This window comes from Malaclemys terrapin, chromosome 3, assembly GCF_027887155.1.
Source record: "Malaclemys terrapin pileata isolate rMalTer1 chromosome 3, rMalTer1.hap1, whole genome shotgun sequence".
In the NCBI taxonomy this organism is placed as follows: domain Eukaryota; kingdom Metazoa; phylum Chordata; order Testudines; family Emydidae; genus Malaclemys; species Malaclemys terrapin.
The window spans coordinates 23,215,354-23,233,464 of record NC_071507.1 but is presented as its reverse complement, the minus strand read 5'-3'; the positions used below and the strand labels follow the sequence as shown (position 1 = coordinate 23,233,464).

The 18,111-nt window shown below is 46.0% G+C and overlaps 1 protein-coding gene across 2 annotated transcripts in view; it reads right to left on the bottom strand.

Annotated features, from left to right (window-relative positions):
* FANCL (FA complementation group L) overlaps positions 1-18,111 on the bottom strand; it is a 125,102-nt gene that overhangs the window by 92,221 nt on the left and 14,770 nt on the right. For both annotated transcript variants that reach the window (XM_054022437.1, XM_054022438.1), the window contains exon 5: positions 16,742-16,839. In XM_054022437.1, the coding sequence (XP_053878412.1) occupies positions 16,742-16,839 (98 nt within the window). The remainder of the gene's footprint in view (positions 1-16,741; positions 16,840-18,111) is intronic.

Below are 18,111 nucleotides of genomic sequence, written 5' to 3'. Positions count from 1 at the left end.
GGGATGGCACTGTGAATGGGGAACAAGTATGCCCAAGGAGTAGAAGACTTCCCCAGACTGAATTAGGGATACTGGTGTGACCTCACCTTGCAGCCCCCAAAGAAGGAATTGGGTGGACTAAATGGACAATGCACCTCTCCATCTGAAGCCTAGCAAGGGAGGTACGTGGATCCCACTAGAATTTAAAATGAAAAGTAAGGGTCGGGAGGCTCTGCTAGAGTACTTGGGCAGCTTTAGATCAGTACCAGGAACTTAGGTCGATTTCCACTTGTGAGCCATGGAAGCAGAAATTGACTTTTCCTTTCCAGATTTAGCCAATATTCAGAAAGGGAATCTAGCACCTGCCTTCCAGATTTGAACACCCTCAAAATTCAGGAGTGCTAAAGCTCATTTGCGCAGCTGTTACTTCATTTCTCCCAAATCAAATATACTGATCCACTTTAACTTGCTATAGAAAAAGTAGGATAAAATTGAGCAAGAAATGCTTCCCAGTGGTTATTAGGTGTGGAATTGCTATTTTCAACAGCCATTGCCTTTTTTTGTTTGTTTGTTTGAGTTTTATTTGTTTAAAAGGAAGACAGTGATATTGCATTGGCAAATTCCCCATAGAAAGAAAGAGTGGAACAAAAGAATAATAAAGGCACCTCAACTTTTACTCATTTATGTAGGACAGTCTTATAATATGTATCCAGATATCCTCCAATCACACAAGCTGAAAATTGTTCCACTTTACTGCAGTTCTGTAACCATATGGGAACCAATCCTGTCTATGTTTTGTGCACATCCAAAATTCCTGCTGAAAGACCTGCCCTGGCAGCAAGTTACCAGTGACCCAGGCCTGGGACTGCAGGAGGGTGCAGGTTGCGGGGGGAGAGCCCAGGGCTGGGGCGGCATGGGGTGGGGGGGATCCCAGGGCTGGGGCAGCAGGGGGGATCCCAGGGCTGGGGTGGGTGGCAGCCAACATTTTTTTTTTGCTTGGGGGGCAAAAAACCTAGAGCCGGCCCTGAGTCTACGTATCCATTTTAAATCAGAAAATCATTAATCCCATCTTTTTCAAAAACCTTGCACCAGATCCCCATAGCAAGATTTTATAAAGTGAAGATTAAGAGATTCTAAATCCATCCTTCACTTGCAGTTGCTGAGAAAAACAAAACATGATTTCATATAGTTAAACCAGGAAATGGATACTAGAGAAAAATGTATAGTGTCATGGCCAATATGTAGTATAACTGGTGCCTGCCATAAAGCATCACCAGATCAGATAGCAAAAAAGTAGAGAAAAAAATTAAAGAGACGCTGTCAAGGTTGTTAGGATTTAAGATTAACCTACCTTGACAGTTGCCTTGTATATTTCAGAACAAGATCCAAAACTGGTTTACTCTTCACTGGAAACTGATGGACATATTCTCTCTCTCAAACACTTGTTTACAAAGGAAATAAGTCTTTAGTGCTGTGACAAAGTTTTATTTTAAAATACTGGAATCCTTACGGTAAGTCCAATAAATGATTAACATCAAAGTAGGGCAATTGTAAAGGCCTAACAACCCTTAGTGTGCCTTTAAAAATTAAAAAAATACATATAAAATGATTATAAATAAATAGTTTCATACCAGCAGTATGATCACATTCAAGACCTTAGCTTGGAAAGACCCTCCAGTCAATTTCCTGAATGTTGGAAACTAGGCACACTGCAAAAACTACAAAAGTTTGAAATGTCTTCAGAAAGGGTGCTATGATGGAGAAAACCATGTGTATTTGTGCAATAATACACCTTTATACACCTACCATATAAAAAAAATCCAAGAGAAAGTAACTCTCATCTCCCACTTTTCCACACATATATTGTCAATAAATTCTAGAACAAAAAAGTATCTTTGCAAAAAATTGTTTTTAAAAAAAATTAAATTGTCATCTTAACAGTTTGAAATGCTGGAAAAGATCTTCCATGCTAATCCTCTATGATGTACTATTGAACTTAAAGCCAATCTGAAAATCCTTACCCCTTAGAGCTTGGGAAGGGGGAAAATAATGAACTTTGACCTCTAGAACTCTCCCCTGGTGGATGACAGACTGAAAGAGTACAAAGATACACCTTGATTAGAGATAGAGAGCCTAAGACTTTAATATTAAATAATCCACAACAGAGAAGCAGAGCTTGGAGGCTAGTTGTTATACACTACCTACAGTGAAAACTAGGGCCATCAAGCAATTAAAAAATGAATCACGATTAATCATACAATTAAAAAAATTAAACACGATTAATAGCATTGTTAAATAATAGAATACCATTTATTTAAATATTTTTGGATGTGTTCTAACATTTTCAATTACAACACAGAACAGTGTACAGTGGTCACATATTTATTTTTTACTATAAATATTTGTGCTATAAAAACAAAAGAAATAGTATTTTTCAATTCACCTAATAAAAGTACTGTAATACAATTTCTTTATCATGAAAGTTGAACTTACAAATGTAGAATTACGTACAAAAAAATAACTGCATTCAAAAATAAAACAATGTAAAACTTTAGAGCCTACAAGTCCATTCAGTCCTACTTTTTGTTCAATCGGTCACTCAGACAAGCAAGTTTGTTTACATTTGCAACAGATAATACTGCCTGCTTCTTGTTTACAATGTCATATGAAAATGAGAACAGGTGTTCACATGGCACTGATGTAGCCGGTGCCACAAGATATTTATGTGCCAGAGCTGTTAAAGATTCATATGTCCCTTCATGCTTCAACCACCATTCCAAAGGACATGCGTCCATGCTAAGGAGGGGTTCTGCTAGATAACAATCCAAAGCAGTGCAGACCGATGCATGTTCACTTTCGTCATATGAGTCAGATGCCACCAGCAGAAGGTTGATTTTCTTTTTTTAGTGGTTTGGGTTCTGTAGTTTCTGCATCAGAGTGATGCTCTTTTTAAGACTTCTGAAAGCATGCTCCATACTTCATCCCTCTCAGATTTTGGAAGGCACTTCAGATTCTTAAACCTTGGATCGAGTGCTGTAGCTATCTTTAGAAATCTCACATTGGTACAGTCTTTGCGTTTTGTCAAATCTGCAGTGAAAGCGTTCTTAAAACAAACAACATGTGCTGTCATCATCCAAGACTGCTATTACATGAAATATGTGACAGAATGTGGGTAAAACAGAGCAAGAGACATACTATTCTCCCCCAAGGAGTTCAATCACAAATTTAATTAAAGCATTATTTTTTTAACAAGCGTCATCAGCATGGAAGCATGTCCTCTGAAATGGTGGCCTAAGCATAAAGGGGCATATGAATGTTTAGCATATATGGCATGTAAATACCTTGCAATGCCAGCTACAAAAGTGCCATGCGAACGCTTGTTCTCACTTTCAGGTGACATTGTAAATAAGAAGCCGGCAGCATTATCTCCCGTAAATGTAAACAAACTTTTTTGTCTTAGTGATTGACGAACAAGAAGTAGGACTGAGTGGACTCGTAGGCTCTAAAGTTTTACATTGTTTTGTTTTTGAGTGCAGTTATGTAACAAAAAAAAAATCTACATTTGTAAGTTGCATTTTCAGGAGAAAGACTATTATGGTATTGTATTAGGTGAATTGAAAAATACTATTTCTTTTGTTTATCATTTTTTCATTGCAAATATTTATAATAAAAATAATATAAAGTGAGCACTGTACACTTTGTATTCTGTGTTGTAACTGAAATCAATATATTTGAAAATGTAGAAAAACATCCAAAAATATTTAATAAATGTCAATTGGTATTCTATTGCTTAACAGTGCGATTAAAACTGCAATTAATCATGATTAATTTTTTTGAGTTAATTGCATGAGTTAACTGCGATTAATCAACAGCCCGAGTGAAAACTTTTTTCCATTTCTGAGTTTAGTATTTCACCATAAATGGCTTTTCGGATTCCAGCAGAATCTTTTGCACTTCAGAACATGCCAAATCAGAAATAATCAATCTCCCAGGATATAGGCTGTGAAGTGGAACAGTTACAGATTGGGAGTCAGCAGGTGCAATGACATCAGTAGGAGATACTGAGGGTCCCACAAAATTCATATAGAAATACAACCTAGACCAGTGATTCTCAACCTGTTTACCATTGTGGGCTGCGTATGTGGCTCTCTGTGTGTTACTTGGGCCACATCCACACAATGTATATACTACCTGTATGGCCCTGAGGAGTCACGATGGCCGCAGCTGTGTGCTGATTGAGCCAGAAGAGGGCTGCGGGTTGAGAACCCTGGTCTAGATGCTGGAGCAATTACTATGATCCATGCGCTCTTCTGGCATATTTTTGCTCACCAGTGGGATTAGTGGAAAAGTGTAAAGGTTTAGTGAGGAGATGGGGGGGGTTGTGGTGCCTTTCGTTTAACTGTTTGTATCCAGACCTGCTCTGGAGCAGAAATGAGGACACAGCACACTTGTCAAAGAGGTCTGATGACAAATCTCTTGAATAAGAGATCTATCACAGTTGATCCCAGACCCAAACTTTGGTCTAAACTTAAAAGTTTGGTTGATGTAGGCATAGAAATAGCTATGTTGATGGAAGAATGCTACCACCGATGTAGCTAACTTCATTTAGGGAGCTGGTGTTCCTACACTGATGGAAAAAAACCTTCCATTAGCATAGGTTGCATCTACACTACAAGGTTAAGCCAGCATACTTATGCTGACATAACTATGCTGGTAAAGTCTCCGTAGCGTAGACATATCACTAGTCATGTTGTCTTTGAAAACTGTGTCCACAGTGTTCTCTGTTAGTGCACTACCTATGCTTGCCAAATACAAACATAAGATGCACTTGATGAACTAGGCATCAGTTCCACACAGCCATGCCCTCGCAAAGCTGTTGGGACTGCACACCTTGTTTGTTGATGTAACACCTGACTGTCTTCTTGTCAGTGTCTTGAACAGTCGTAGAAAAAAATTTATAACCCAGCTTGTAGCTCTCAGTTCCAGAACATGGAGTTTGATCTCAGGTACATTCCATCAACCATGAACTGTTAGCTTCTAGAAGTGTGGCTCTTCCCAAATTATGTTGATTGCAGTAGATGGGAAAAGAAGACTAAATGTATTGTCTGAGAGTTCACAGCATTGGAGAGTTCTAAGGTTGTTTTGTTGTTATATATAACTCTTGTTTATATTATATATATATATATACATATATATATATATACATACACACACACACACACACACACTCACTCTACCTAGGTCGTCTTTGCCTGCATTTCAGCCAGTGGACTCACTTAGATACAGGGGAAACTTCATCCTATGAATTACAAGCAGGAACCATGTTCTTTTTGGCTAGTAAAAAGCTTGTACAAAAGAACTGGGTCTTTTGTCAATAGAAATTGCCCATCTCTGCTTAAGGGAGGGCAGATTATGACTTCTCATAAGAAAGTATTAGAATGGCATCTGCTGAAGAAATCACCACTTGACAGTTTTACTTGGCCAGATTGTCAATATCTCAGCTGTATTCCAGCAGTATTCCAGCAGCAGTCATACCAGTGCCAAATGGAGAGATAAAATAACCCCTCTACTCCTACTCAATATACCCATGTTTATGCATTCAAGGACTACATTAGCCCTTTTGGCTACAGCATTGCACTGGGAGCTCATGTTCAGCTGATTATCCACCATGATCCCTAAATCTTTGTCAGAGTCATTGCTTCCCAGGATAGAGTCCCCCGTTGTGAAAGTATGGCCTCTTTGTCCCTCCCCCACCCCCACCCCACACAGATGGTGATGAAAACAAATGTAAGAGATGGTAGAGATGATATCACTTCATCTACTTCAGGGGCTCAAGTAGCATCACTGGGCAAGGTGCAGAATTTAAGAGTCTGATTGGTGCTACCAGAAGAGCGTGCCAGTTTTTCCTCAAAACCAAACCTTGCCTTGTTAACGCCAAACTAAACTACTGCAATGTGCCCTACATAGGGCTACATCTTATTTCTATCCGGAAGTTGAAGCTGATACAAAATTTGACCGATTGTTATTGGGTACATCTTTCCAGAAATATTTGACATCAGTGCGTTTAGATTTCCACAGACCACCTATTTAGGTACAATAACAGAAAGGGAAAATTCTGTTTTAAGTGAATATTCATTCTTGGACCCTCCATGTCAGACAGTTTCCAAGGTGAGCATTACCCATCTCAGAGGCAACGGGGGCAGGCCAGATGTTTGCTCTGAGCCTGGATTTAGGAATTCCCCTCTGGAAGAACTCTCCAGAACAATAGCTTCCAAATCTGAAAAAATGCCATATAAAAGAGTATTCAACTCAAACCATTTGCAGCAGCTCCTTGACATAAAAAGAACAGTTACCTGTTCTGTAACTGGCGTTCTTCGAGATGTGTTGCTCCTGTCTATTCCACAGTAGATGTGCGTGCTCGCCATGTGCACCAGTGCTGTAAGTTTTTCCCTTAGCAGTACCCATACTGGGGGAGCACCGCAGCGACCCCTGGAGTTGCACCTGTATATCGTGCTATAAGGGGAGCCACAGGCTCAGTTCCTTCTTGCCAGACAACTCCGACAGAGGGGAAAGAGGGCGGGGTGTGGAATAGACAGGAGCAAAACATCTTGAAATTACGGAACAGGTAACTGTCCTTTCTTCTTCGAGTGATTGCTCCTGTGTATTCTACAGTAGGTGATTCCAAGCAATATCTGTTGGAGGTGGGGAGGAGTTCACGATGGTTCGGGACGAAGTACTGCCCTGCCAAACCCGGAGCCATCCCTAGACTGGGAGATGATCGCGTAATGCCAAGCAAATGTGTGAACTGAGCCCACGTGGCCGCCCTACAAATGTCCTGGATGGGGACATGGGCGACATAGGCAGCTGATGAGGCCTGAGCCCTCGTAGAGTGTGCCCTTACAATCGGTGGCGGGGGAATCCCTGCCATATCATAACACGTGCGTATGCACGAGGTGATCCAGTGGGAAAGCCGCTGGGTGGAGATGGGTTGCCCCTTAGCCCGTTCGGCCGAGGCAAAAAAGAGTTGAGAGAATTTCCGGAACAGCTTAGTCCAATTCAGATAAAAAGCCAACGCCCTATGCACAACGAGCGTTCCTCGTTAGGGGAGTGGGGCTTAGGACAGAGCACGGGGAGGAAGATGCTCTGCTCCATATGGAAGGCGGAGACCACCTTCGGGAGGAATGTCGGGTGTGGGCGGAGCTGGACTTTATCCCTATGGAAAACTGTATAGGGGGGTTCTGAGGTTAAGACCCTGAGCTCCGAGACATGTCGGGCCGACGTGATCACCACTAGGAAGGCCACCTTCCACGAGAAGTGTGACCAGAAACACGTGGCCAAGGGTTCAAAGGGGGGGTCCCGTGAGACGGGACAAGACCAGGTTGAGGTCCCATTGCAGCACGGGGGGGCCTAGCGTACGGGAACGAATGGTCAAGGCCCTTCAGGAAACAGGTCATCGAGTGAGAGAAGACCGAGTGGGCTTGCACTGGCGGGTGAAAGGCTGATATGGCCGCCAGGTGCACCCTGACTGAGGCAAGTGCCAGTCCCTGGGCCCTAAGGGATAAGAGGTAGTCCAGGATAAACTGGAGAGGTGCGGCGGAAGGGGTCACTCCCCGCTCACTCGCCCACCTGGCGAACCTGGACCACTTCACCACTTACGTCTGACGCGTGGACAGCTTCCTGCTTTCACGTAGGACTCGCCTTACCTGCTCCAAACACCGATTCTCCTCCTCATTCAGCCACGGAGCAGCCATGCTGACAGGTGAAGCGCGGCCAGATTGGGATGGAGAAGGCGCTCCCTGTCCTGGGAGAGGAGGTCCAGGCGGAGCAGCAGCGCCCTCGGGGGGGCCGCTAAGAGGCGCAGGAGGGGCCCGTACCAGTGCTGGCGGGCCCACGCTGGGGCTATGAGAATTACTCTCACCTTGTCCGCTTTCACCTTCTGAAGGACCTTGGCCATGGGGGGGAACGGAGGAAGGGCATAGAGGAGCTGGCCCGACCAGCTCAGGAGGAACGCATCGGAGATCGCGCCTTCCCCTATCCCTCCCCTGGAGCAGAACCCGGGGCAACGCCAGTTCTGACGGGTTGCAAACAGGTCGATCTGGGGAGCTCCCCACTCTTGGAAGAGCCGGTGAGCAACCTCCAAATGGAGCGACCACTCGTACTGGGGGGAGAAGACCCTGCTGAGGCGGTCCATAGCGTATTGCGAACGCCCGAGAGGTGAGCTGCCCTCAGGAAGATATTGTGGGCTCCCTATATCAGGTCTTTCCGGTAGAGGGCTAGGGAGCAAGTCCCGCCTTACCTGTTGATATCGTACACGACGGCAGTGCTGTCCGTGAGGACTCTGACCATCTTGCCGCAGAGGTGCGTGAGGAACGCCACGCATGCCAACTGAACCGCTTTGAGCTCCTTGACGTTTATGTGAAAGGGCAAGCCCAGGGCTGACCACATTCCCTGAGTTTGCACGTCTCCCGTGTGGGCTCCCCAGCCCAGGTCCAAAGCATCGGACATCAGGTCTATGGACGGGTTAGCCTCCCTGAAGGGAGCCCCTGGCAACATATTGCTTGGGCAGGACCACCATAGGAGGTAAGCGAGTATTGGGGACGGGACCGTGAGAACCTTTTCCAGACTGTCCCGAGCTTGGGAGAACTGGGACGCCAGCCATAATTGGAGAGGCCTCATATGCAGCCTGGCATGGCGGACCACGTAAGTGCACGCCGCCATGTGTCCCAGGATCCGAAAACAGGCCCTCGCCGTGGTCACCGGGAAGGCCATGACTGAGACGATGAGATCCCTGAGGGTCTCGAACCTGTCCAGGGGGAGAGAGACTGTGGCCCTGGAGGAGTCCAGCAGGGCCCCAATGAACTCTGTGTGCTGAACAGACACTAATGTTGATTTGGTCTCGTTCACAACCAGGCCTAGATCGGCGCATATCAAGAGGAGCAGCTCTACGTGGGTCTCCACTTCAAAACGCGACTCCCCCTTGAGAAGCCAGTCGTCCAGGTAAGGGAAGATTTGTATGCCCTCCCACCTGAGGTAGGCCGCCACCACAGACATACATTTCGTGAAAACCCTGGGAGCCGTGGATAGGCCAAAGGGGAGGACCATGAATTGGTAGTGGTCCATCCACACCATGAATCGGAGGAAGCGTCTGTGTCCCTCGAAAAGATGGACATGAAAGTATGCATCCTGGAGATCTACGGTCGCGTTCCAGTCCCCCCGAGTCCAGGGAGGAGATAATAGAGGCCAGGGACACCATGCGGAATTTGGAACGGGTTAGAAACCTGTTCAGGTCGCGCAGGTCCAGAATAGGCCTGAGACCCCCTTTCGCCTTCAGGATCAGGAAGTACCAGGAGTAGAACCCTTTGCCCTGGAACTGAACCGGTACCCTTTCCATCGTCCCTAGGTGGAGCAACCGGTCCACCTCCTGACGCAGGAGGCGGACACGTTCCGGGTCCCCCGGGGCCATCGTGCGTGGCGGGTGATTTGGTGGGGGTGAGGTGAACTGCAACATGTAGCCCTTGGAGATGGTACTGAGGACCCATTGGTTCGAAGTTATGCAGGACCACGCCCTGAGGAAGGCAAACAATCAGTTGCAGAACACAAACTTTATTAATCGAGGGGTCTCCCTGGCAACCGGCCCGGTGTCCCCCTGCAGATAGTCAAAACCACCTCTTGCCCTGCCTCTTCCCCTTAGAGGGACCAGGCTGCAGCACAGAGTGGGACTGCCTCTGAGACCGACGCTTCTGGTCTCTGGGCCTTTTGTATGGGGGCTCATATCTGCTCCTCGCAGGCTGAGCCGCTGGGAGCGATTTGGCCTTGTCCTTAGCCGGAGGGACATAAAGGCCCAAGGTCTGCAAGGTGGTGCAGTAATCTTTCATCCCATGCAGCCTGACGTCCGTCTGGATGCAAAGAACGCCTTGCCATCCAACGGGAGGTCCTGCATCAGTGATTGTGCCTCCGTCGACGACCCGGACAACAAGAGCCACGACGCCCTGCGCATGGTGATCGCAGAAGCCATTGAGTGGGCCGCCGTGTCCGCCGCATCGGATTCCGCTTGCAGGACCACTTTTGCCGCTGCCAACCCCTCTTCCACCAGGGCCTTGAAGTCCTTCCTGTCCCAGTCTGAGAGGAGGGGCTCAAATTTAGGCAGGGACTCCCACAGGCTGAAGTTGTACCTGCTCAGTAAGGCCTGGTGGTTGGCTACGCGAAGCTGCAAGCTAGCCAACGAATAAAATTTTCTGCCAAAGGAGTCCAGTCTCCTGGCGTCTTTGTTTTTTGGGGTGGGCGCAGGCTGGCCCTGACGCTCTCTGTGGTTTACCGATTCCATAACAAGCGAGTTGGGTGCCAGGTGTGAATACAGGTATTCATGGTCCTTCGCCAGCATAAAGTATTTCCTCTCGGCCTTTTTCGATATTGGGGCCAAGGAGTTTGAAATGTTGGCAGTACCCTGGTGCAGAGGCAGGACCATGTGGCCCGGTGCCGAAGGAGACAGGACGTTAAAGAGGGAATCGGACGGACCCTCCATCTCGTTGGCCTGCAGCTGGAGGTTGGAAGCCACCTGCTTTAGCAGGTCCTGGTGCACCCTGAAGTCCTCCTGCGGTTCTGATGGCGGAAGCGCCGCTATGGTGTCATCCGGTACCGGAGAGAGGGCCTGTACGGAGCCAGGCGCCTCGGTCGGTGCCAGGGCGTCGATACCGAGGTCAGAGTCCTGGCGCGGATCCACCGACTCGTGACCCGCCGACTTGTCTTGTGAACGGCCAGAGGAGGCCGATGGAGCCCGGGACGCTCCGGCAACTGAACGGGCCTCCGCTTGGGCTGGCACCAATGGCCACAGTGCCCACTGGCATCACTGTCCTTGCCATGGAGTCCCTTGCTATTGGTTCGGCAGAGCATGGGATGGCAATGTGTGTCCCGGCGGAATGGCACGTGCCGAGGGTGGGTGGACGTGTGCCGAGGCCGAGGTCGCTGAAGAACGCTCAGTGCCGCGGGAGCAGTAGGAGTGGCATCTGTGGCGTCGTCTCACTCGGAATCTGGATCTTGACGACGAACGGTACCCACACGACGAACTGCATTCCCGGTGCCTCCGCTCGCTGGCAGGCAGCATGGAGGGTCCTCGCAACTCCCGTCCTGACGGCGGCCCGGACGGTCTGGCGGCATCTAGGGTGGCCGGGAGCTGTCGGAAAAGCGGCTGCTGCGCGCCAAGCAGTGCAGGGAACGATCATCGGAGCAGGAACTGCGGCTGCTCGGAGAAGTCTGGTGGGCTTGCTTCGTGACCTAGGGCCCGTGCCCGATTGCGAGCTCGGGACGGGCAGGGACATAATGTCCTTCGCAGCCTGCACCGCCTCCGGCGTCAACGGCATCTGTACCGGTGGGAATGCCTGGGTTGACGGTACCAGGCTGCTCCACTCCACAAAAGTCGGAGCCTTAGAGCCCGGGGGGGATCGAGGCTGCCCAGCGCAGGACCAGCCTCCCCTGTGTCCTTATCGCGGCAGCGTTGCAAGGCTGAGCTCTTTCCTTGCTTTGTGGCGGTAGAGTGGCACCGACTGGTCGAAGGGGCCTCGCTATGTACTGATGACGCAGTGGCCAATGCCGGAGTCCAATCTGCGCACCAGCGTCGGAGTCAGCGCTGACTCCATCAGGACAGCTCCAAGTCTGAAGTCTCTCTTCTTCTTGGTTCTTGGCTTGAACGACCTGCAGATCTTGCAATGGTCGCTGATGAGAGTCTCACCCAGGCAGCGAAGACACTCAACATGAGGGTCGCTCCTTGGCATAGAACGGCGACAGGAATCGCACGACTTGAAGCCTGGGGCACGGGGCATGCCCCAGGCCTGCTCTATCCACTGAAGAACAATCTACAACGGTACCACTAAGGTAGAGAAGAAGGGCTGCAGCAGAGCTGGAGCACAAAAGTTCCGACTACCTTCACTGGTGGCAAGAAGGAAATGAGGGTGGGGGGAGCCCATGGCTCCCCTTATAGCGCGATATACAGGCACCACTCCAGGGGTTGCCATGGTGCTCCCCCAGTACGAGTACTGCTAAGGGAAAAACTTCCGGCACCATGGCAAGCATGCACACCTACTGTGGAATACACGGGAGCAATCACTCGAAGAAGAATTTAGAAATTTCCTGGAGGAATATCCTCTTCCCTTTCAAACTACTTAACAAGTAAACAGCAAGGGGAAAAAATTACCTTGGATATAATGCAGGGAGGGAGGGGCAGAGTGTCTAACATGGCATGTCCTAGAGTAGAATTTTCCCTCTCTGTGTTCTCCATGTCAGACAGTCTTCAAAATGGGCTGTAAAAAACAGTAATTCATCCCTAGGAGAAGAAAGAGGATTCAACTTACTGTTGGAGAATTGAGAAGAAAAAGTAACTTAGGTATTGTTGGGAACTCTGTTCAATAACACCTTTCTACCAACACTGCATCAGTAAGAGTGAGGATATTGATTCTACAGTAGAACCTCTGAGTGATGAACATCTCAGGAATGGAGGTTGTTCTTAATTCTGAAATGTTCGTAACTCTGAACAAAACGTTTTGGTTGTTCTTTCAGAAGTTTACAACTGAACATTGACTTAATACAGCTTTGAAACGTTACTATACAGAATAAAATGCAGCTTTTAACCATCTTAATTTAAATGAAACAAGCACAGAAACAGTTTCCTTACTTGGTCAAATCTTTTTTTTTAGTAGTTTATATTTAACACAGTACTGTACCACATTGGGTTGATTATGTTTTGGTCTCTGCAATTGACTGGTCACTTTGTAACTCTGAATTTCTATTGTATAGTGTTTGAGAAGTGTAGATGAAAGGCCCTGTAGCAGCCTTAGAGACCGCCTCATAAGATGTGTGTTATTTCTTCACCCACAAAAATCACTGCTCTTTTCATATAGTGCATTTTAGTCAGAGGAGTTGTACCTGAGGTTTTGAATGCCTCTCCTATATACACCTTTGTTCCTTTGTAGGTTCTGTAAACATCTCACATGCATTTTACTTCCTCAGTATATTTGGATTCATACAGAAAGACAATAACACCACTTCCTATCCTATGAAGAGTGTGGTGACTGTTGGGAGCTGCCTGGGTGCCCCAGGCTGGCAGTACTACCTAGTGATGAATCTCCAGGGACACTCTGCCTAGCAGCTGTAGTCCAGAGTAGCATTGCCAGTGGTGATAATCAAAGGCCACTCTGCCTATTGACTATGGTCCACAGTAGCATCATCCAATGGTGAGAGTCAAGGAGCGCTCTGCATAGCAGCTATAGTCCCAATGTGTGTTTGTGTCGAACAACCCAGGCCCACCCTACTCCACTGGGTTCCAGCACAGGACCCTGCAAAGCAGAAGACCATATAGGTGGCCTGGGGTCTGGTACCCTTACTCACGCCCCTGGGTCACTTCCTATCCCTGTTCCCTGTACCTCCGTTGGCATCATGGATCAGTCTTGGGATCCCTCCTCCTGGCTTCCTTCCTGGTTTGTCTCTAGAGCCCCTTCTCCCTGGTGACAGCGAGTCGTCATCCTCAGTTCCTATGGTTAATGGGATTCCAGTGGCTTGGCTAGGAGGCTCGGTCCCAACTGTCTGGAGTCTCAGCAGGATGCAGCTGCACCCAAATGCTCTCCTCCTTGGTCAGCCCAGACTGAGCTAAACTGCTCCCTTTTGAATGCTCCCACCACTGAAAGCATGCCCAGCAGAGGCAAGGGGGTATGGCTTCATGCATACAGAGCAGCTCCTTAACCCCTGCTTCACTGGTGTGGGGTTAATACACCCCATCACAGTGACACTGGGGGATGGAAGCCCTTTTATTTTACAGAACCACCAGATTTGTTAGAACGTGTAACTGATGTTTCACGGAGAGCATACCAAGCTCTGAAACCCCGTTGCACCAAGAAATGGGGAATAGGAAAGATACTTTCAGTGAAAAGGCAAAGAGATCTACCAAATGTGAAGCTGATAGATGGTATTAGGACTCATAGCACACAGATCAAAATCATGACCGGAATCTGCATATAGCCAGAGGACCGATAAGATTGGTGGTCCTCAGGAATCTTATATAATGGTGATGAGTTTCTCATGGGTTTTTTAAAGTGCAATACGCTTGCAGTTGCTACTCATCTTTCCCAGAAATATTGGCCTTGAGCCTCATTGTCAAGACCTCTTGTAAAGACACTAGAATATCCTTTGCTTCAGCTGACTTTGCCCTGATGTGTGTCCCTTGTAATACCAAGCTCTAAACTTCAAGCAATACATAGACATCATTTGTAAACGTCCTCCAACATGGCAAGATGTTTGTCACCTTAGAATAAGTAACTGTAGTTTCTTCCTCTCAGCATCCCAGGTGATGACAAGCCAGGCAGCGCTGGATATTGATTAGGATAGGCCCCTGACTACACTATGTGGGGAGGGGTTGTATGTGAGCAGGAGTTGGAGAGGAGGTTCCAGATGCATTTAAATCAGGTTTGAGAACAAAAGACCTAAAGCTCAATGAGAAGATAATTATAATTACTGTGGCCTGTTGCTTCACAATCTTTACTCTCAGTGGCTGAGGAGTGAAAGAAATAAAGGAAGCCACTTAGCCCACTTCTGAGATAAGGATGCCACAACCTTTGCATGCGAGTGTCTCTCCCTTACGTAGTACTTCTTTTAGTTTTCCAAGCTTGAATACAGATAGGTTCATCAATAAGCTTCCACTCTGACCTATGATGCACTGAAAGGCTAAATTGGCTAGACTGCACTCCCTTAGTTCTTAATGTGTCTTCCTGAAACAGCCAAAACTGATTTTCTTTCTTAGTGTAGAACCCTGAATGTTTTCTGCCTTTTAGCAATTATATATACACCATTTTTCTGCAAAAGAATTTGCTTGAATTAACTAACCAACTTGATGGGTCATAACATGAGACAGGTTATGCTACATATCTCCTCCTTGGATGACATTGCCTTCAAGTCTTATAGGAGTTCAAATATGTTCCCATATATGGGGTACAGTATCTACACTGATGACCAGTATCTCTAGGAGATTTATTTTCATATTCTGAAATTTTGGGATGATAATGCTGTAATGATGGATTTCAGTATTTCCACCTGGAATATTGATTTCCTTATAAACTTGAGAGCCCTGGGATCTAAAGTGGTCTACATGCTATTAGATTCATAGACTTTACGGCCAGAAAGGACCATCATGATCATCTACTCTGATCTCCTGCACACTGCAGGCCACAGACCCTCACCCACTCACTCCTGCATTAGACCCATAACCTCTGGCTGCGTACTGGAGTCCTCAAATTATGATTTAAGGACTTCAAGTTACAAAGAATCCATCATTTACTCTAGTTTAAACCTGAAACTGACCCATGCTCCGTGCTGCAGAGGAAGTTGAGAAAACCCCAGGGTTTCTGCCAATCTGACCTAGGAGGAAATTTCTTCCCAACTCCAAGTATAGCGGTCATTTAGACCCTGAGCATGTCAGCAAGATCCACCAGACACACCTGGGAAAAAATTCTCATAGTAACTCAGAGCCCTCCCCCATCTAGTGTCCCATCTCCAGCTGTTGGAGATATCTGCTACTAGCACAGATGGGCCACATGCAATTGTACGCAGTCTCATCAGACACTTCCCGCCATAAATTTACCAAGCTCAGTCTTGAAGCCAGTTAGGTTTTTAACCCCCACTGCTCCCCTTAGAAGGCTGTTCCAGGACTACTCTTCTGATGGTTAGAAACCTTTGTCTAATTTCAAGCCTAAACTTGTTGATTGCCAGTTTATATCCATCTGCTCTTGTGTCATTTCATCTTTGTTCCTATATATGCAGTAAGCAGGAACGTCTTATGGGTAAGAGCCCACTCCCCCACCTGGAGAGCTTTCTTCACATAGAAAGCATACCTAGCTGTCTCCCTGTCCAGTATAGTTACATTAAAAATATGTTATAAGAAATGGTGGCTTGATTGCCAGTTGAATGAAGACCTTATAGGATACTACTTGACCAACCTCATCTCCAGAGAACTGATGTGCAATAGTTGAGCATGGAGAGACCAAATTCCCTGGTGTTGATTCCCTTCTATGAGTTCCCCTGCCATTGAGCTGCCATGTTGTCACAGCAATGTGAACATCTGCCACACACAGTGCTCAGAAAGAGCTGGAATGGACCCAGACAGTTTGCAACCCCAAGCAGGCTCCCTAAATCCACACACTTCCTCTTTTACACAGTGGAGCCACAATGCCTCCCTGCACAGAGGCCCTTTATGGCTGCAAAGGAGGAGTTAGATTCAGCCCTCAGACACTGTAATGTACTTTTATGTGCTAGTTTGTTAGAACAACTGTGTGTCATCTAGGCTTTTATGAAAGGATAAACCCATTTGCTGGTGCAACAGTAGCTTTACCTACTACATGTAACTCAGATATGGTGACATCACTTATCTTTCACTATTTAATGAAAAGTGTCACAATCAAATGATATACAACTCAGGGAAAAAGCAGGAGAGAAAAGGAGAAAGAAGAATTTGTATTAAAAATATTGTCTATGCTGACAGTTTATAGCACACATAAAAATTGATTTCTTTGTAGTAATATGTAGCATCTTACCCTTAAGGTCATTTTTTTTTAATAGTGTGATAGGCCTTTTGGTTCATATAATAGTTTCAGAAAAGCAAAAGCAGTAGACTGATGTTCTCACTACCAAACTGTTTGACCTGGACAGACTAAATTAACTGACCAAAGATACTTTGCAGCACATATTCTAAAGATAACTTCTATTAAGTAATGAAAACCAAACATACTTATTCCAACCCAATGTTTCTATATCTCTGACAAGGTATGAGTAGTATTCTGGAGGCGGGGGTTCATGCAGCTCTTGTGTATTCTTTAAAGCAGCTTCCTGTTTAAAATAATATTAAAACACACCATCATAAACGGCACACAATTTCAGTATTTTTGCATCTGTTCAGTCATACAATTTTAAAATTCATTCAAAAATATTAAGTTTAAGTAAAATTAACTGTACATTACATTTGCTTTTGTTTTAGCCTCCAGATGAAGCAGACAAAGAAGCAGTTTGGTAAAGTGCTTCAGATAATGATGATCAAAACATTTTTTTTAAACAGATGTTGACACTGTAGTCTTCACATGTAAATATCAGGTGTGCTTTTTAAAAAAGTTAATAAATTTGAAGTCAGGCATCTTGACTGAAAGAACACTTCACTTAAAAAGTAAAAGGTTCTGTTAAGCGCACAGCTGCCTCCTGGGCTCCAAAGCCACAAAGGCAAGTCCTTACTACTTTATGAAATCCTCCCTGTCTTCTTTACAACTTAGTACATAAGGCTTTATATAGCAACCCAACCCTATTCCATTTCCTGATGTTAATACCACGTAGTCCTTGGGGATGAAGTTGAGGAAGAGCTGGTCAAGTGCTTGTCCCCAATGTCCTAGTAAAAAGAACAGGAATACTAAGGTGCCACAAGTACTCCTGTTCCTTTTGCGGATACAGACTAACACGGCTGCTACTCTGAAAAATGTCCTAGTAAGCGATCTCCCCTGACAACGAAGTCTAGGGCCATAGAAAAATCAGGCCATATGTTCCATATTGTGTTCATGCACAGTGATACTCATTTCCTAGAAGCATGTTTAAAATAATGTTAAATTATTTTAAAGAAAAATAAAATTGGAGGTATATTTCCAATCTAAAACCACTGATTGGAGGTGTTCATTGACTCTCTTCTCAGGAAGACTGGTAGTCCCACTCACAAAGTATGAAAGTAGTCAGGGGCTGAAATGAGAATCCAGGAAAGAGGGGTGAGGAGGAAAGAGGTGGGGATTAGTGCAGATGTGAAAACATAACTGAAGCCTTTATCATGAATGGGAATTGGCTATAGGACAGGCAGAAAAAGCCCAGTTCGAAGGAAGACCAAGGCAATCAAGTTTCAGAACAGATTTGTACAGAAAGCAGCACCCTTCAGGAAAGTTATGAATGCACCAGGTGAAGTTTCGGTAAAATAAACTGTTCATCTTCTCAATTGTTTGTTGCTATATATTGTACCCAAACTCTCTTCAGTTCAGAGTGAAACAAAAAAGTTTTATTAAAGGCACCAGGCAATCCAAAGCCATATCACTAGTTAACTTTAACAGACCTCAATTAGAAAGACACAAAGAA